This window comes from Strix aluco, chromosome 10 (genome assembly GCF_031877795.1).
Source record: "Strix aluco isolate bStrAlu1 chromosome 10, bStrAlu1.hap1, whole genome shotgun sequence".
NCBI lineage: Eukaryota > Metazoa > Chordata > Aves > Strigiformes > Strigidae > Strix > Strix aluco.
Genome location: NC_133940.1, coordinates 15,259,639 through 15,280,988, shown reverse-complemented (window position 1 = coordinate 15,280,988; position 21,350 = coordinate 15,259,639). Strand labels below are relative to the sequence as shown.

Genomic DNA, 21,350 nt, shown 5'->3' with positions numbered 1-21,350 from the left:
GAGAAAAGAAAATGTTAACTATTCAAAGGGGATTATATTTTAAAACTAGATGTTTATCCATCCATAATAAGCAGAAACTTGCATTAATTAAAAAAATGCTCAGCTGTCCCTTAGAGGAACAATAGTGCTTTATCTCACAAACAATTTTAATTAGATTCCAACATAGTAAACTGCCAGTAGTTGGTCTGAACTTTCTCATTTTCTGAGCTTATGTTCATCAGTACTCTTAGGAGCTTTAGTGATGCAGTTTAAAGCTCAGAAAGTCAATTACATAATTATTAATTTCATAGTAGTTAAATCATTGTTGTCTTCGTCAGTAAAAACAACCAGACCAGTTATGTAACTGTCAATTTAATTTAAGAAGAAATCAAACATTCTCTTCCAGCTCCTTCCTGTTTGTAAACAAATTTAGTGAAGCTAAGTTGAACAGGGCCCAGTTTGCATTATGAAGAGCTTGTGAGTTTTATCCTATAACCAAAGTAAATTAAGGAGACATAAAAATCATGATAAGGGAATAGGGCACTTAACTGCTTCTCAAAATTAAAAAAAAAAAAAAATCAAGCAAAGGGAAATTTGGACAAATAATTTTAGGACTTAAAGGAAGAGTCATTTCTGAAGATTACTGCAGGGGTGTAATGACAATGCAGAGCTTATTAAGATGTGTACTGAATTCCATTAAACTTGCAGCATCAATTTCTCATAAGGACAAGAAATAAAATCCTTTAAGGCTACCATTTTAAGGACCAACTCTTCCTAAGCTGCAACTCCTTATGTTGAACATAAGCAAAAAGTCTATACATAGGCAATATTCCTTTACCAGTTCCAAAAATCTGTTAGTCTTATCAGCCACAGGGGCTTTGTGACTTCAAGCTACTCCCTCCCTTCTCCCAAACACATGGCTTAGACTTGGATTTAGGTGTCCCTGAGACTAGTCCGTTGGAATTCCCAGAGGCCAGTGCAATGACAATATAGAGGACTGCTTTCCTGAAGTGCAGATCAGTGAAATTCACTGAGGCAGAACAGCCACTCATCTGGAAAGTAGTAATGATCACAAAGAAATTGCTGCAAACTCATCAAAGATGCTGCTGTGAAAGTCAGCAAAGCCATCTACTTTTAAACCAGATGCACATATACTGACACCCTCAATACAACTGTCGCATTGCTGTGCCATATGCGAGGGACGTTTAGAAGTCTTGTAACTGCTACAACGATCAGTGAAGCAATAGCTCAGGCTGAGATGCCTGGAACAGAAAACATGCTAACTGCAGATGAGTCTGGAACATTAGAGACCATTTTCAGCCATTCTACGTTGTAGGTTGCCCAAAGTGTACCATTTTCCACATACAAAGCCTCCTACACAGTAAATGTTGGGAAAAGCTATACATTCTGACTTCCACATGTTGTAAAGAACATTATAATCACTCTGAAGAAACATCATAAAGTAAAGATAAAATAAAATCTAGTCCTTTCTCAGTGTAAAACTCTGTAGAATATAATAACCTTTTACATCTTTAATGAATTTTACCTGCTCTATGATCTTTTATGTTATTAATTATATAGGATGGTAAAGACTATATTCCACTGAACATTACCTTGTGTCCTGATGGAGAATCTAACTCCAAAACTTGCCCTGTGGAAGAAAACTTGAACAACTGTGTTAATCGCTGGAGTGCAGTGGAAACTGGGTAAGAAAAATATTTATGGGGGCAGGAGGGGAAGAAAGATTTGATATAGCTGGACACTGTTTGTTGTCCTCTCTCAATATGGCTGTTTTAAAGGAGTTGGACAGACAAATTTGTCAGGGTATTGTTTATTAGTTACAAGAGATGAGAAAAGAAAACTGGTCCAGGAAACTGAGCTGTTAATTGAGCTACCAACTGGTGCAGCATCTGCTTGGGTTTTATGCTGACCCCTCAACTTTCTTGCTTTCAGTAACAACAGCAAGAAGCGACCACTGAGTGTGAAGACATTTGATGAGGTGCCAGTGGAAAAGGAGAAAGTGATGCATGAGGTAAGTGAGGTGATTGAATCCTTCTCCACCAGGTTCACAGATCACTTGTCACCAGCACCAGAAACACTTATTAGAGCTTTTGAAATCTGTTTGGTAAGAAAAAGCTTTAAATCAAGCAGAAGATTTGGCCCTGGCATCTCACACATACGTCTGTATGACAACAACGAGGGACCTGCATTTAGCTTAACAAATAATTTAAAGAGAAGCTCATGCATGATTATCCTGGCTTTGATCAGGCTAAGGGGCTTTATATTACATATTCCAATATGTTTTTTCCACCATAAGAAAATGGCAGCTCATTGAAATGGAGCCATTTGAAGGAAATGTGTCCAGAACACATTTTGGCTGGCTGAGACAGCCAGTAACTTGGTGGTGGTGAGGGTGTTCAGTTCTGGATAGACAAGATCAAGATTCAAGTTCCTGCTTTACTTGATTCACACAGAGGGCTTTAACCCTGGATTTTCCTCACCCTAAGTGAACATATTTGTTGCTAGTTAAATGGCACTGCAGGGAGGGAGAGTGTTGAAAGGTTTCATTTTCACTCCAGTGGAAAACAAAAGCTTGTTTTGTAACAGAATGATGGTTCTGCTTGTTGTCCTACTCTGAAATTACAGGTTCCAAAGGTGGAGGGGTTTTTTATTATTATTTTTTCTTCCTTATTTAAAAAACAAAAACAAAAAACCCAACTAATTTCCTTTGTGGTTCAGGTACTCAGTGGCTGCAGTGCCGTGTGCAGTCCACACCACTTGACTCAATGACAAATTTTGTGCCACTAAGGAGGGATCTTTGTGACACGTGCATGTTTGAGGCAGATCGAACTTTAGCCAGGAAGCATGAAGACCTCAGGAAACCTTCTAACAGAGGAACAAGGCAGTCATCAGGTGGCTAGAAGCAGCAAAAGAAAAGAAAGATGTGTACACTTTTATAGAAACAAGCCAGTCTGTCTACGCTGCTAGTCAGGGAACTGTCCCCCATGCTCCAGCTAAGAGTCTCTCTTGGACAGAGCCATTCCTCAGATGAACTCTCTTGGGAAGGGTCAAGTCTCTAGCCACAACTTGTCCTGGACATATTTCATGTCCTTGACAAATATAGCGTATTTCTCAACTGTTCTCTTGCTAGTATGAACTGATGCCCATTATTCCCTAGTATTTTGCCAGATGTAATTTCTCTGCCTTTATCAGCGCATCTTAGGGATTAGAAGGCTTAGAATTTTCTCTGGCTCCTGCATCTTTCCTCTTGCAGGATAAAAATCTGTTCCTCTGAATCACACAAAGACATTTATTAGATAGATCTGTTATCAGTAAGAGATTACTGCTGCCAGCATGAGCATTATTTTCCTAAATGCTCCCTCTTTGTGGCATTTTGAAGTAAGTTGTTACATGAAGGGGGAAGTTTCAAAAAAGGATAATAATGCATTAACAGATCAGAAATAAATGTGATATTTCAATGAGGACCTTTTAAAGCAAAATTATGGTGTGATCTACTTTTGGACAAAGTAATTGCACTTGGGTTACTAAAATTATCTTAAATATCAAGACATTAATACTGATTAGGTCATTATTTCAAATAGTTGCCCAGGAATTCTGTAAGTGCTCTACCACACCTTCCTGCAATTGTGCTACTTATCTGTAGTCTCTGTTGATATTCTTCTAACAATCCTTCTGTAAGCAAAATGCAAAGGAGCACTCAGATAAATTGTTTCTAGACCACACATTTTAAGGGGAAATAGTCAAGATAAAAACCAGAGAAAAGCTGGATTATACGAAGGTTTTGACAGACGTAATTAATTTAGGATTTTACTTTATACTTTGAAAACCAGTTTCTAGACTGATCTTATTAATAACTGAGATATTACCAAAGCATTTATAAAAAGGCTTTTGCTTTTTATTTATTGTTTGCTGGGATTATTTTTTCTGTTTCAATCAGTTTCACTGGTAAAATAAGACTTACTAGAGTTTCACTTCTCATGTTGAAGTCTTTTGCTTTCTTGGTTTTGACAGACAGACATGCAAATTTCCAGCATCACAAAATATTTCAAATGCAAAGGAACCCCCCAAACATTAAATATTTTTTAAATTACTTAAAACAAGGACTGTGCATGTCTGTGAACTTGTGTAGCACTTAGCACAGTAACAGCTTGATCTTAATTGCAACCTTGAGACTCAATTTTAAGTGCAGCAGAATCACAACCTCAACTTTTAAACTAATCAAGACAGTTTTGTTGGACAGCTCATTAAAAAATCCATAAACAAAGTACAACGAGCCTTTTAGACTATGTATCTTTGTAAAGCACTTGAATTTGCCAAAATGATACTAAACTTCCACTTCCTTAAAATTTCAATGCTTCTAATAGTGTATTTCCAGTAGGTATTTAGGGTACTTTTTCTCTGAGGAGCCAAGCCGGTATTATTGGATATATTCTTTATGAATTTCTGTCTATTTATATCTCAGTTATCCTACCTAGATGGTATCCATATGTCATGATTAATATCAATTTCAAGTTTGAAAATGTCAAATTGTTTTTTGATATGTTCATTTTAAGGGTGCTCTTTCAAAATACATATCAAAAACTTTATCATCACAAAACCAAGGCAAATGTTCTCAGGCTAAATAGCAGCATTATCAGGAACAGTTGGACAAAAAATGATAATATAGGCCCTGATAACAAAATATTCTGAAGAATTAGCTTAATGTCATACACCAACTGGACATATCTATGTGTTAAGCACTTTACTAAATAGCACACAATTGAGAGTTTTGATGCAAACATTTGCCGTCCAGGTTGTTTGTTGGAATCTTGTGATTACGTAGAATAGCTGGTAACTCCTACATTAGTTCCAGTACACACGTGTCCGTATATAACACCTATAGATGGCCACCTTGTTGGCAGTCTCTCCCTAATAACACCACAGACAGGGATTCCCAACCTCTACAGGCCACGGTGAAGGAGAAGTTGCATTCTCCTGCCCTTGCTTTGTCTGCTCTGTAGCTGGAGACAGTTTTATAAGGTGAAATTCTATCAACATGCCTAAAAGCGATATCATCACAAAATAAGATAGCCGGAATTTGGTATTCTAACTAGCCCCTTGGCTGTCCTTCTCTACTGACTTTAACAGTGGTTTAGTCTGAGTCTTCTCCATGCTCTCCCCATGGAAGTCATTTTAAGTTAAAAGTGCTGTCATGATCATTTGTCACTTTGCTGATAGTTCTATTCCTTTTGCTACTCAGGAGTCGGACAGTGGGATGGTGTTGACCTCAGATGAGATAAAAAGCCCGAAGAGGCTGGAAATCCGTTCTTGGCCTTATGGGATCATGGCTCTAGCGTGAGTACTTTTTGGTATTTCTTTTTAAGATAGTGTCCCATTCAGAAAAATGCTTCCAAAATTTGCAATTTTGTTTCTGATTCCAAAAGGAAAACTGTTAGACTATCTAAAGAAGCTAAAAGGAGAAGCAACTCCGGATTTCAGTCCTATGACTGAAAAAAGTTGATTTGGTGAATGTTGAAATGGTGATAAAAATGAAAACTCATTTCATCAGCTTTGAGCACATAATGTCTTGTCAATCAATTTAACTCTTCTTCCAAAATGCCAAGTTGCCTTGTGATTCTGAATCACATTCAAAAAAACCAAGAGAGTTCTCTCTAGTGAAGCTGGTGTTTCCTGCTCATGATCCTATCTCCTGGGGCAGAATACTCTGTACATGAGAAATGACAAGAGCAAAAGAGCTGAGAATATACATATCTACGTTAGGTGTTTCTTGACTGACTCTCCAGTATTCTCATTTACTGATGGAACAAAGTTTGAAGAACTTGGTTTATTAATCCAGAAAATAACACTTAAAATTATACCAGTGTCTAACAAAGCTATCTTTAACTTCAGACATAAAGAAGCACTAGCACCTTTGCAATTGATGGGATGTGAGAAAAGTTAAAAAGGCATGTATAGTAAAGAATAGTGTAAGCACTGCAAAGCACGTACTTCTACCAGAACCGTGATTTCTACATTTGCTTGAGCATAGCTATGAAGACAGTCCTACAGAGAAGTCCCTTAATCCTACCACCTTCATGATCCTATGAATTATATTGTTCATATTTGGTTTACAAATGAAGGCTGCGACAGTGTTTGCTGTATGTTTACCCATTCACGGTACATCCAATCACAGAAGAATAAAAGCAGGTATTTAGCCGTTAGCTAACAGTTAGCTCACAGTTCTGTATATTTCTGTAGCAATCAGGCACAAGCAGAGTTGACCTAGTAGTGAAATTGGTCTTCTCCACCTTCCTAGAAAAGTATAACAATAGTAACCCATTTTACTGATTCAAATATCAACTCATAGAATTTCAAAGAATAGCTACCCAAAATATCAAAAAAGAAATAATTCTGTAGCAAGGAATTCCATGTCTATTCAGTTAATTAAGCTAATTAGACTTTTAGTGGATTGCCTAGTTTTCTCTGAAATCTATTGATGAGATTTCTATTAGTTTCCTCTGTATTAAACTCTATGATCTTTTCCACCAGAGCAATTGCTTGTTCTATATCAAGTCATCATTTTTCTACATTAAAGAGAAATGATAGATGAGAAAAAAACAGTGCAATTTCTGCATAATATGGGAGAGTTCACATGAGAGTGCATAGTCAGAATGTAACAGTATTTCAGAGGGGCCAGCTGCCTCACTCAGAGACAAAAGCAAGATGCTTTGTCTTTTCAGGCCTTAAAACCACAAATTCCTAGATGTTTGAAGGCAGGAGAGAAGGAGAAAGAGGGAGAGGGAAAAGGTTATAAAAGGAAGGCTAGAGAGCCTTGCAGCACTAACAGGGAGCATTCAAATGCCACAGATTCTGCTGGATGTGTGACTTCAGGAATAATGTTGTTGGGCAGTATTTCCCCTGTAGTACTGTCCTGGTGTTGCACCTGTCGGGGGATTAGGAGAGATCTAGATATGGTTCCATGTTTTTTATCCTATGCACATGCTAAGAGGATTTCTGCACAGCTCAGTGCACTGCTATGAAGACCAAATGGCACCAGATCTTAAAAAAGGTGCTCAAATGTCAGGAACTGCATTACTATGATGCTTTACCTGGACTGATTTACCTCTTTTTTCTGCATGATGTCGTGTTGACACAAATCTAACACATACCCACACACAAACAGCCTCCCTGATAGGATTTGTCCTTCTAAAGATTTCTGTCAATCACCTCTGACTGCTGTTTCCCCTACTGCATTTCTCCTGTTTGGATAAACAGTTGGCAGAAGGTTTTCTCTCTCCCCCTTCCAGGCTTTCTTCTGAAAATCAGAAAAATCAACATCCAGCCAGATGTAGAAACACAAAAAATCCATAACAGCCTGTTCTTTCGAGATTTCCAGGAAAACCTTCTGAACTGCTATCAGGCCCACTGGGAGTGAATGTGAAGTAACACAGCTCTGCTGGGTTCAGTGAATCTCTGCCTGACCCGCACCATCTGGGGCTCTCCCCATTTACAGTCAACACTTCCATAGGGATTCCATTCATCGCAAGATACCTGATACTTTCTGTGCCAGCCAGACCGCAAAAGACCATCTTAACAGAGGTCTGCTATAAAAGCAAACCCTGCAGCAAGCTGTGTTTGTCGTCTCCTTATTCCCAGGACCCTAGCTACCATTGAATGGACAGAGGTGTGTTTTTTCTTGGCCAAATCCTTCATTGAGTGTTTGAGGTCCAGCTGAGAAAGCTGTTTTGTCAGCTTCTTTTTTTTCTAATCTTGCAGACTATCATTGGCACAAATAACATTTTTAACATAGTTGCAGAGCATCCTAATGCCCTCTCTTTTGAGGACATGACACCCCTTGGCACTCCTGCACTGCTAACTTGAAAAACAAGCCTCAAAATCATATAGAATAGTCTAGGAGAGGTCAGAAGAGAGTGCTGGTTTAATAGGGGAGATAAAGTCACCCTTGTTAATTGTGTATCTCTCTCTATCAAAAACATTTACCCTGGATCCTTTTCAAACAGTCTTTCTTTTCTAAAACAAAACTGTTCAAAGGCTTAGCATGTTTTCTAAACCAGGGTGGCTGCATTTATTTTTTTTGCCAAAATCTTGCTGTTTATTTATCTTGCATTCATTTCTCTGTCAAACTTAAAATTTGGCAACACTACACACCATGGAGTGTCAGTGTCAAGAGTTTACTGAAGATGAATCTGATACTCTGGGCCTGGGACCACTGTTAGACTGGACTAACCATTTCTGAGCTCTAAGCATCTTATACTGCTGAAGTACAAAGTCACAACAGTAGCTGTAGCAAGAGACAGAAATATTGACTGGGATAATGACACTGGAGTTACCATTCAAGGAAGCACATTCAACATAGAGGGGGTTTAATGATGGGATGACTCTAGTGTCAAGTTTCATCTCATAATATTAACAGGCTACTGCCAAGCACTGCTTTAAAATTTTCTCAGAGACTCTATAATCAAGTCATTGTTTAAAATTATAATAAGTTTGACATCTGCTCAGTTGTCCTCCCTCCATCCTTTTCCCTTCTCTCCGCGCCCCAATTACCCTCAGTTGCTCTGAAACTACTTTATCTGGTTCTGGCCAAGTCCCATGACATCAGCTGACTGAGGCTCAGCTGATGTGCTCTGGGCTCTAGATGCTGCATCCTAATCACATCACTGAGGGCTCTGCCTTTGCCAGAGCCAAACTGGGCCTAAGGCCAGTCAATAATATTGAAACAAAATGATTTTGCTCATGAGCATCAGGCACTCATGTCCAAATGCAAGGTGCCCAACAAAAATGCAACCGAGCTGATTGGTCTGGAATCATTTTGCACCATCTCAGAGAAATGAGGCATGGAAATGTTTGTTCCATAGAAGAACTTAGTTTCAGAAGATTTTTCTTCTATGATGAGCACACTGAGTTAGCAAATATACTTACTGTTGTGTCATGCAGCACCTTGCTCTAGGACCTGACTTGAGCTCTCCAAAATATAGGTAACTTTGAATGAGTAGCTACTCATTATGTTAGTTGTACTTTGTATTTAGAAGTGCTTCGAAACAATGAATTCTTGATCCTAGACTATTGACACACTGATACTGCCAGAGAATAACCCAGGATTAAATTCTTACTGCACAGCACCCTGTCTAAGATGTATTAAAGCAAACTGTGAATCAATCATAACTATCAGAAGAAAAAATAACCCTTTTATTTCTTTCATTGCAGAAAAATTAAAAAAAAAATTAATCACTCTTACTCTGTGCCTCATTAGACACCTATGAAAGCTGTTATAAAGCCCTGAAGCTCCTACATGTTATTATGAGATGTGGTCATTAGACAAACAGCTCTACTTGGCAACGCTCAGCCCAATTCCTCATCCTTCCCTAAACACAGCTTCTGAACAAGGCCAGGATTTCTACATGGACACAATAGTCCATTAGTTTTTCCTATTAAGGGCAAGATACTTGGGCAGCAAATTGCAAAGGAGTAAGAGCTGCTTCACAGCACTGGGAATAAGTGCTGTACTTGATACTGTAGTTCCTCACTGGATAGGGTGATTTTCTTACAGTCATCTCTCTCCATGCTCCTCGTCAAGTCATTGACCCTGAGATTTAGGCTAATAAAAACTGGCTCCCTCTCACATAAAATAAACAGCTCCAGTAATGATTTCCCAGCTCTTTGATGATTTCAGTATTTTTCCACCTCTAACCAAAATCTCTGGTTCATACAGTAGGATGAAAAAGTCTCATTAGGTCACTTAGGGCTTCTAGCTATTACAGGATTATCCTCTGTGGTATCTTCTAAACAACTTTGACACCTCTCCAAAAAACTTAAAAGAGATTGTGAAAGATTACTTAATATCCAGGCTAACTTTTCCTCCATCTAGTTTAATTTCTAGATTTTTCAGCTTCATCTGTACCAGGAAATCTGACATAACACAGTAAAAATGGGAACTGTTAATGGCTCTCACTACCCACAGTACAACACTCATCCAAGCTTGTGTCTGGGTCATGAGACCTACTAACTGCATTGTGGCCACACATAGACACACTACACTGCATGCAGTAGCATAGAGCCCAAGCTCTGTGATAATCAGGCTGGCTGACACAGTCCTATTTACAGACCTGGCAGGCTTTCAGTTGTCAACACTGGGTCCACACAAGTAGGTTGCTCCACCTCATTTGGTTTCACATCTAGCAGACCCAACACTGGCACCAGGCTCAGGGACACTACAGAAATACAGCCTGAAGTGTAGCCGGATTTGCTGGTAATTATGAATATCACTCTTAGTTGATTTACGGCTACAGATTTACATTCTTCTAATCTTCTAGTATTGATTCCTCCAGTGCTTTCATCACTTTCGTACTTCCCCCCCAGAAACCTCCCTAGCTTGTAGGTATCTTTCTGAAAGAGAGGAGTCCAATGCTATGCCTTGGCCAACTCTATTCTCAGCCTATGAAACAAGGCTGATGCCAACCCACCACATTCTGCAAAACATGTTTCCCCAACCAGCACTCCACAGAAACATGCACATTATGAAAGAGGTTTACGTTACAAAATCTGTTTGAGGTCAGGAAGTGGCAGTGTTCAGATTCTCATCTTTCCCCTTATCCTGCCCCAAATGGCACACATTCTTTCAAGGACAAACAAGTTTCTAAGTTGGTCACTGTAAAATGTACCATCTTGGGTCAGTGAGCGAATGTGTTTCAGTTGAATGTCATGATATTCACATGCTTAATCTTCAGCATTGTGCTGTGGTGAGAATACTAACAGTCAAGTGGGACTGGGATGAGACATTCACAGTTATGAGCAGATTTATCAAAACTGAACATCTCTTTTATCGCCTCCTACAGTTGCAGCACTCAGAAGTCAGGCAGAGGCAAAATCAGTAAGGAAATACCTTTTGGGGCAGCGTAATGCCAACCCAGGAGAAACACTGAACCAAGTAATGGCTAGCTTTTAATGAAATTATTTAATTACATAACCATTATTAACTTCTGTAGCTGCATAATTGTGTGATCAATCAAATCTAATGGCTTCAGTCAGAAATGTTTATCGGTGGGGCTCAGGGAGAATGTTTCTATCTTATACAGGGTAGTACCATTGTCTCAGAGCATAAAGGGGTTTTTGCTTTCCTCTGAAGCATCAAGTACTGTCCACTGCTGGAGGCAAGACTGATGTCTGATTCAGCGTGGCAGTTTCTATGTAGCAGATGAGATTTCAAGGACAAACAGAAAAGGGATGCTGCAGTCTTGTTTTCCAATATACAGTCCAAGCACATGTACAGTTCCCTGTTGCTGAGCATGAATGGAGTAGATTGAAATGTCAGTAATATAGAGCATTAAAGGGAAAAATGCTAAGAGCCTTGGATAGCATTAATTTAGGAAATGCGTTTAGATGAAAGGAATAGTTCTGAAATTTAATTGCATTTTGGTCTGCCGTAAGACAGCTAATGACAAAACTTGCTTCTGACCTAACTCATCAGCTTTCTGTCTTTGGAGCAAGTATTAGATGTCAGCATTTAAAACTCCTTCTTCAAACACCAGCATGATTTAAACGATAGGCAGTCATTCCCAGATATCCAGGCTCCTGACCTACAGGGGCAGAAACCTAACAAGAACACTTGCTGGGGGTCTACATGGGTCTGAAGATTTCCCATTGTGTGGCCAAACTAAACCCTAATAACATTTCTTTTCCTCCAGCACTCTGAGGTATGCAGGCTGGGGGCCAAGTTAAACAGATACTTTCAAGTTTCCCTTTGTCTCCACTGAGAGCTTTAATACCTGGCAAATCAGAAGCCAGAGAATCCATGGAATTGTCTGACACGAGCCAATAGAACTGAACAACAAAAAGAAAAATACATAAATAAACAGTGAAGCAAAGTTGTGGCTCCATTGCTCGTGCCAGGGAAGAATCTATCTACAAAGAAAGTGTGTGTGTATAGAAAGGGACAGCTGCCAAATGCATAGTATACAAAGTTTCCACTCACATTTTTCTCTGGACAAAGAGGAAAAACTTAGATTGTGAACTCAGAGTGTGCTACATTTTTGTTGAAGTTCTCAGGGTTACTATTTATTTTAGAATTTCTGCTTTGTCACTCAACAGGTTTGGTTTCAATGCCTTGTGCAGGTCTAAAAGCACAGTAACATTAGCTTTAATCTATAATCTCTGCCTTTGCATTTTAGAAGTCATAGAACCCAGGTTTATTCTAGACATGCAGGACATGATGCGCTGGCTCTTACAAGTCAGGGGTCCTGGGTTCACTTCCTAGAGACAAAGGTGGAGATGCAAACATGCTGTGGAAAGCCACCACAGCACACTAAAATCAGGCCAGTTAAGAAGCAGCCAATCTCCCACTGCAGCTGATTAGAGTTGTAGCTGTTTGTTGTGTCTGAATTTATCTGACTATGATATGCAGAGTATCACCTACTCCACACAGTCCCCCAAGAAGAGAAGTACAGGGATAGATAATTTACAGATGGACCCTACAGGCTGTTCAGTGTGGTTGTGCACAGATCATAAACCAGTGTTCCACTCTAGCCAATGCACTGCATACTCATAACCTTTCCAGAATTAGCAAAAATTTCAAGTGAAGATACTGACAATAGTTCTGTCAGCCAGACTGAGAATATCTGCATCTTGTGGGAAAACTGAAGCTTTTGACAGGTTCCAGATTCAGAGGCAAGATAACACAACTTCTAAAGCCACAGTAGTGTAACCTAGCAGGACATATTTACCCTTTTATAGTTGAAAGAAACTGGGTCTACTGTATATTGCAATTCTGTCATGCCAAGCATCAACCTGCTCTTAAGCCTGCAGTGGTTCCCTCTGCTGTTAGCATCACAAAACCATGACAGTGCACACAGTTGGTGTCTTGGATCTGCTGCTTTTCATGATTTTTGCTCCTCTTCCTCCAATTACTGTACCTGTCTCTTAGCTATTGTTTTGTTTCCTGGAGCAGGAACTGGATTTGCTTTCTTTCGAAAGCACCCCACTCTAAATCCATGATCAACTACTGGGGACTGTAAGCACTGCAGCAGTACAAATACAATAAGTGTAATGAATTATACAATTAATTGATGAACTGTTGATTATTCATATTTGGTTTAGGGTCATTAGAACATAGCTTTATGCTACTTTAAACGCATATGAAATATACACAGAAAGTGCTTGAGCACTGCCTGACTTTAAATTCTCCCAGGCACATTCATAAGCCATTCTGAATTGAGACATGAGCAATGCCATAATCAGTCAGTGAGTGAAGCTTATCCCAAAGTGATGCACATTAAAATGTCCCTAAGCAAAGTGGAGAAGCTCAAAAGCCATTCTCACATTTGGATCCTTTTGAGAACCACCCCTGAATTATCCAGACCTCTTCCAATGAATTCCTCAGATGGAAGAAACCAGGCTTAACAGAACATTATTTTTAAGGCAGCCTGTGACAGAAAGTACCTTTTTTTTTCTCCACACCACTTGCTGTTCCTCAAGGTCACCTTGTGGTACAAATCCTCTCCAGGGTTCTCCTACTTTTAACATTGAGGTTGCTCCATGTGATGCAAGTTGCTTCTCCCTCACCACCTTCATCACCTATAATAAGGAAAGACAGCAGAAAATGAAAGCTGGCTCTCTTTAATAGCATCAGTTACAGGCCAGCAGTTGCAACATTAAAAAGTGCTGCCCTTCACTAGCATACCGCTCAGTAATTATAAAGGGCCAGAGAATGTAAGAGAAATTTTGCCCTATGCTGCAAGTATAATTTTAAATTAGTCTGTCATAGATTATTCATTATTTCATCCTTTATTATACTTAAAGAAGTCATAGCCTTCAATTCTGCTTTCAGAAAAGTCAAATTTTTACTGGCTTGTGTCAGAACAATGAGAGGGAATATTATTGTATGTATAGGATAGGTGCATTTATAACTGAGATATATATAGTGCACTGAAATGTGGTAAGCTAAAAAGACAGGGCAGCAGGACTCCTGGATTTACCCCTACATCTACTTTTAAAACACTGACTTATTTGAAATACCTAATTCAGTTCCCTTATCCAAACTGTAAAATGTCACTGTCTTACAGGATGCTGCAAAGGTAAATTGAAATGCTTTTTATATATATATATATATTTTTTTTTTAATAATTTTAACCATTAATTACACATAGAGACAAAATCTTATGGAGACAGGGTCACTACATTATACTGTTTGTTCTCAACAGGCGGAGAGCTGTTAGCAAGAGCAAAGAATCCATATTATCTGATCATGAGCGTGAGTCTGTCAAATACCAGCCAGCAGTACAGGTAGAAGAGGACACCATGGACTTTACACTGGAAGACTCTGTTCTCCTTCCTATGGATCCAAACCTGGAATGCCACAGCCCACCTCCAGATTACAACTCCGTCATTCACTACTCGGCCCCTCCGGTGTAATCAGCCTAGCCTGACACAGGGCATCTTGCACCTCTCAACTATGCTAGATTCTTACATGCCTTCATGTCTGGATAAAGAGGCTGGGTAAAATAGAAGGGAAATCTGACAGGACAGTGGTTCATATGTTTCTTCTGGCACATCTTTGATGTGAATAGAAACATTTTAAGAGCATCTTCTTTGCTATCTTGAAAGGCCTATTGCAACATATGCAGTAAATTAAAATTCTATCAGAATTGTAGGTAGGAGCTATAACCCAGAACTACTTCCATGCTTTCCTCCCCTAGCTGGGTCTGTTCATTGGCATTTGCAGATTTACAAATTACTTCATTCACATTTTACTTCATAAACGTCACCAAGAGTCATGTCAAGCTAGCTGTGAAAATGAGATTCATTCTACTGGTCCTGCACACATCCTGCAGGGATTGTTTAGTATGATGCTGTAAGGGATCAGTTGAAAACAACAGCCATACACACTAACGTTTTGGTATTAGAGAAAATCCAAAACTGAAACATCATTCTTAACTTGGGATCTCATCTTCCGTAAATATTTCTGAAATATTTTGAAATCCAAAATATTTTGGTTACAATTTGTGATTTAATAATTTCCACTGCCTATATGATACACTCCTAAAAATGATAAGGCACAGAGAAAGCAGATAGTACTCATGTATCAAGAGGCAGGCTGGTCTTTTGGGACATCAGGGCATACGATGTGGTTAAATCTGTTTCCCTGTGTTTTCTCCTTGTTCAAACAGCCATTTATTCTGAATACATGCAATAGGGAACCTTGATGGAGATGCATCTGTAGTGATTGCAAGGCAAAATCACTGCCTTAAGTAAGAACCTTCTTAAGCTTAAATAGACAGAATTTCCCAGCACACATGCACATGTTTGTGTGTATCTGCATAAAATATGCATTAACAACATAAGAGTTACACATAAATGCACATACATCCTTGAAGCACCAGCAGGGTAGCAGCATTTTTATGTTTCCTTTCTGCACACAGGCTATTTACTACAAAGAAAAACAAAAGAAAAAAATAATTTCCTTTGGATTCTGTGGCAGATGCCCAACAGTTTGATCCTGGGTATACTAGCTATGCTAAACTGTAAGCATATGTGGCACATATTTGTCTCTGACGGTCTTGCCAAGGTAGATATTGGTATGATATGCAATGCCCTCTGCATCTAAACTGTTCATGAGTTCACAGTAATTCAAAGGTTTTTTTGCAGCCTGATCATGCAGGACCAAATGGATCACAAATTCTCACATTAAGAAATTCCAAGCGTATTGCCCTCCACCCAAAAGTTGTGTGTGGCAGGGACTGTTGGTCTGCAAATATGTATACCCAGGTCCCATGCATATCCCATGCATATTCACAACAACTTCAAAAATAAGCAAATAATGCTTGTCATTTAATGTGCTATTGAACAATCAGAGTTGACTTTAGAAATATAGGAAGGGAAAAAGTATCTAGGTTGCAAGCAGAAAAAGTAAGGATGAGAAAGATACTCATTGACAGTCAAGACGATAACCTCCGAAGTTATAAACCTAGATCTGGAAATTACTCTCTGTGCAGTTTCTTCCAAGGTCTGCACAACCCTTTCCTTTTCTTCTTAGACTTGACACTGATTTGAATTCTTCAGAGAAAAAGAATTTTTCTTCATGATTACTAACTAAAAGGAAAAAAAAAATCCAATACTTGCAAAACAATTATATTACCTTGGCGAAGACAGCCTAAACACGCTTACAGCAGTAAAGAAACATTTCTGGATGATCAGTTACATTTGGTTACATTGACATAAACACAAACAAGCCTCAGGTATTATCAAAGGGGGAAACAAACCTTCAAACCCCACACCACGTTAACTGTGAATGCTAAAGCATCTGAAGTATGGGCTCTTGGGAACTGCACTTCTCACTCTCCTTGACTTCAGATTCAATGTATTAAGGAAATCACCTGCAGTAACTCACGAGCCCCTTGTTCGTAGTGGACCTGCTAGATAGCTGTGGTCTGTAGTTGCTTTATGGTCATTTTTGCACTTCTTTGTATTTTAGTACCTATGTATTAAGTAGAGCTGGTTATATAACAGAAGAAACTACTGGGAAATAATTCATTTGATGAGCCCCAGAAAGCTCATTGGAATCAGTTTTTCATCAAACAGTAAATTATGTAGAGCTCTGATAAAAAAATCAATCACTTCTTTTGCAAATAATTTATTTACACTGCAAAGAGAAAAAAGGTGCAGACAGTTTGTCTGGCTCTACTGTTAATGGCAGCAGTGTAAGATGGTTTGTTATTGTGCCTTGTTCTGTAGGGTAAGAAAACAACGATATTTAAAAACCTTCGCTTATAAACTTTAAAGTAAGTATATATAGGGAAAAAAAACCTGCAAGTATGCTCTCTATTTTGAAAAAGAATGGGAAACACTGCTGGGTGAACTGTCTGCTTGAGCCAAGTAGATCATCTTTCCACTTTATCAAAGCTGAACTGTAGAGGTTTCTCCGAGACCAGAGGAATATAAAGCATGTTTCCTGAGCGGGACCCAAGCGGACACTCGAATGGAGGGCTGGTAGCTAGGTCCCCCTCTGGCTCCCAGTAACATCTATCAGCCTTTCTGCATCACATGAGATGATGTGAAAACAGAGTGCAGGCTCAAGTGCTCAAGACACATGTTAAAACACTGGTTGCATTGACAGCCCCCTGAAAACTGAGGGCTCCTCTGCAGTGGCAAAATCAACAGCTGTCTTCAGCAGTATCAATGGCCATTTCTTCAAAGAGCAAAGATAACCTCCAAACCCATGACAATGGCCTTCAAGTGTTCTGGAAATGGCAAGTGACTGATACTTGGGCAGCTGTGTTTCCAATGTTTATTCTGAGTGGATGATTTTCTTCTGCTTATAGTAAATGTAACAAGCAAAAGTATTGCCTGAAAAGTATTATTGAACATGTCTTCTATTTTATTTACTAATATTTTGTTTGTCCTTTTCTCTCCTCCCTTAATTTAATTATTGTTCTTTTCTTACAATGATGTATATAGTTTACCCAGTAGACACAAATATAGTGATTCATATATATGGTAAAATTTGTAACATTTTAGTCAAAAGAGAAAGAGATACCCAGACATAACAGAGTTAAGTATTGTTACTAAACATTTCACTAATGCTTGCAGGCCAGGCTCCAGTTTACAGTACCCTACTAGTGCCATTTCATAGCAGTTCTCCTCTTGGCTGTGAGTATCTCTGGCTCTCACTTACTCTCCACGTTATTTAGTTTCAGTTAGGAAACAGGAATCTGGAGGAATCTGGCAGGTTTATCTCATTCCTGGAAGTGTCACCATGCAGCTCATGGTAAAGGTGAGGAATTTCCACTGCCTCTGTTTTAATTGAAGGCTCGTGTATTGGCTAGAGGATCAGAAGGGGCCAAATTGTTTAAATGATGTGATGTTTATTATTTTTTTAAACTTCTCAGGGATTCTTACTCTACTCCTGTCAGCCACCTGCTTTATCTGACTGAGCTCAGTGGTATCTGGTATTAACATGTACCTTTGTTTTCTTTAATGGTGCTTACTCCTACTGGGTTTGTCCTCTTGTAAGCCCAGAGAATTAGGGCAAAGGAACTCAGAGCTCACCACAGAAATCTGTTGTCTTCTCTCCAACAATCACCTGCCACATAGGTGTCCAAGGATAAGTGCCTTCACCTGCATGTTATTGTTCAGGCTGGTGTTTTTAACAGTTTGGTTTCTTAACTCCTCTTTACTTTTCATCTATTTCTTGATATTTGTTCTTCATAGTCCCTCTGGATTGCTTTTCCCTGCCTTTTGAATGAGATCAGGTATAGGACTCATTTCACTGCTATTTCCTGTATATTCTGCGCTTGCAGAACTAGATAATCTAAAGCAAGCTTTTCTCACATTAAAATTTTTTTTATATAGACATGGGAAACTAGTTTATATTGGTTTGTCTGGAAGACTCTCTGAATCCTTCTCTGAATGAGAGAAGCCTTTTAATCTATTGATTTTTCAATATTAGTATTTGGAACAAAACAAAGGTTGGTGACTATATGAATCTTATCCTTCTCCTAGTCCTTTCTCAAACAATGAGGTTTCTCTTAGGTTCTCTCAAGTTATCCTCACAAGAAGGGGGTCCTAACCAGGATGCTGAGCCCACACCATCTACTCAGGATATCAAGGAAGGTCAGATAAAAACTTAAAGCCTGAGTAATAGTCTCAAAGAAAACCACTGAAATTTGAACCCACTGAATGCTATACATTTAGATCTATACATTTAGGGCTGCCTGCAGGCATACACTGCTCTGCTTAAGACATCCCACTAATACAAACACTACTCTTCAGTTAGACTGCTTGGCAAATTCCTAGGATGACCTAGAGTGTCCAGGCACGTCTCTCTTTGTATTTACACTTTGTATAGTGTAGGAATGTTAGTCTCATGTCAGCTTGTAACTGGCCAGTCAACAATTTAAGACATCTTCTCAATGATCCTTCACGCAGAGCGTTGGCACTGCCTTGTCATGTCCTATCTTGCTTTAAAAATTTGATCTGGCCCTATTCCAGCTGTAAGGGTGTGGTCCTGGGTCAGTGGTCTCTAGCTCCCACCAGCACCAACTGGACAACATCAGGAAATGTTTGCAGGGAAAAATCGCTAGCAAATAGCTACATAACAAGATAAAGCATTGCTGGGGTTTCCTGAACACAGGAGTTAGCCAGAATCAGTATCATGCTCAGAGATCAGTCTATATTTTTTTTCTTACCATAAAGTGAACAGAAAAATACAGAAGGTAGCAATAATTCTTTTGTCCCTCCCTGCAAATAGTATTGGCCGAACCCTGGGATCCATTTTCCTGGTTTTATACTATGTCACAAAAAAACAGGAAGAATTTTGCCAAAGTAATGACACCAGCACCATCTTACAAGTAAAATTCAGGGAGGACTTCTGGATTTGACCCTATCAAGAGTCAATCACTGTACAGGATGTAAGTGTTGAGCCCAAGCACTGACTTGTTTATTTGACACATGTTGTTTTCATATTGCGTTAACATAGAAAAGTTGCTGGACTGGGTCATTTGGGACCTCAGGCAAATACGCCATAAGGGCTGTGGTTACAGGAAGACTAGTGTGGTATGCACTGAGCAGTGTCCTGTTGTCCTGCCTAATAATCCTGTGCCACAAGAGCCAGCACATCCTTATTACTCAATTCATTTTTCTTTAGACCTTGAGTTGTCAAAGCAGCTAATGAAAACTGGGAAAAACCAGTAACTTGGGACTTAAAGAAAATAAACTGAGCGCCATGTAATACTCAAAACACTAAGGAATGTTTGTCTGCCATGTTCCTGTCTGTCTGAAGAATGTATGCACTGAAAACAACGCTTTCTTATGTAGTCGAAAATTGTACTGTATCTATTAACCAAAAAAATAAAAAGATTCTATATTTATACAGCCCAGGGCTCCTTTGTGTCATCCCTTGGCTTGAAAAGTATTGTCCTTGAAGCAGAATATAAATAAATAATGCAACAGTTCTGAGAGATTTTTACAAGGCATAGATCTCATATTCATTTCTACAGGGTGTTCAAAACTTAGGACATAAGCCTGCCACACTCTCATTGCTTAGAGGTATCTAACCACTACATTTGCTTAAAAGATTCACAGATCTCAGAAAACGTTGGCCCAGTTTGCTGAAGAAATACACAAATCTAGCTGCCACCAAGAACAGTCCATGAAACAGAGAGACTGCTTTCCCAATACACAGCCACGATGATGTTATTGAATTCTCACTTGAATAAACTCCGCACTGTTGAAATATAGAATATTCCATGCTCTTATTTTGTAGTTAAGGTCTAACATTTAGAAGGCTGAGGAAAAAAGTCTCCCAACAATAGTCAAGTGCAGCAGGCATACCATTTTCCTTACCAGCTGGCTAATCTTTCAGAAATACTATTTCCCATTCCTCTTTCCATTTTGGTGGCACAGCAGGTAACTACTGGCAGAAAAAATATGAGATCTTTGAAGATTTTTACAGACTGACAAATATTAGTTTCTACTTATGTCTTAAAATAAATACTGCTATTGGAAAAGAAGTGTGTTAGAGTTTAAGTCATTCTTCCATTAGCACAGTCTTAAAAGTTATTGGTCTGTGTATTTCACTAGTCACATTAAAAACTATGAAGCACTCAAGTCACTTCAAACATTTTAGTTTCTCTTCATTCCCTGTTCCAAACAGTCCTAGAAATAAATGTCTAAATTATACATGTCATTTGAAATGTAGCAATCTCCTTTCATCCACATAATGAGCAAGAACATTCTTCTCTGCAAACTATGAAATGTTTTAGTTACTTATATAACACATGAGTCACTACATGCTAGGCAATATAGGGTCTCCTTTATGGGGAAACTAATGTATTAAATGGTGGAAGGAAAATATACAAAATTAACTCTGATTTGTTTTTAGCACAAAATGTGAATTATTAATCACATACAGCTTGAGCTGCACTTGTGGAAGGTACTCTGTTATGGCATTCCTTGGGAAAGAATTTTGGGAAAAAAAGTATAACACTAGGAATCAAGAAATGTAAGCTTTTCTCCTAGGTCTTAGCCAGGGTACATAACTTTTCTGTCCCTTAGTTTGGCATATATGGTGTAAAAGATTTTTGGTTTTACAGCAGCAGCATATAGAGATGCAAGACCAAAAAATCTCAGTCTAAAGTATTGTAACTTGGTGGTTTGAGGTGATAAAACAAGAAGAAAATAGGGACTAACAAGAGAAAGATTTAGGAGTGAGATAAACAGATTTGGTGGTCGTCACATTAGAAAACTGAGAAGAAAATACAACTGATTTCCAGTCAGATCCTTTTTCTTTCCTCCCGTAATGAGACTTAACTTATAAGGGTTTGGAAAGTGCAAAGGCTTTGAAAGAGTGGAAAATACTG

At 38.8% G+C, this 21,350-nt stretch overlaps 1 protein-coding gene across 1 annotated transcript in view; it reads left to right on the top strand.

Moving 5' to 3' along the window:
* Positions 1–19,864, top strand: part of LOC141927937 (vascular endothelial growth factor receptor kdr-like) — a 142,123-nt gene extending 122,259 nt beyond the window's left edge. The window contains exons 27-30 of the mRNA XM_074835385.1: positions 1,561–1,685; positions 1,933–2,011; positions 5,240–5,334; positions 14,196–19,864. Coding sequence (XP_074691486.1) covers positions 1,561–1,685; positions 1,933–2,011; positions 5,240–5,334; positions 14,196–14,406 — 510 coding nt within the window. The 3' untranslated portion in view covers positions 14,407–19,864. The remainder of the gene's footprint in view (positions 1–1,560; positions 1,686–1,932; positions 2,012–5,239; positions 5,335–14,195) is intronic.
* Positions 19,865–21,350: the final 1,486 nt, after the last annotated feature.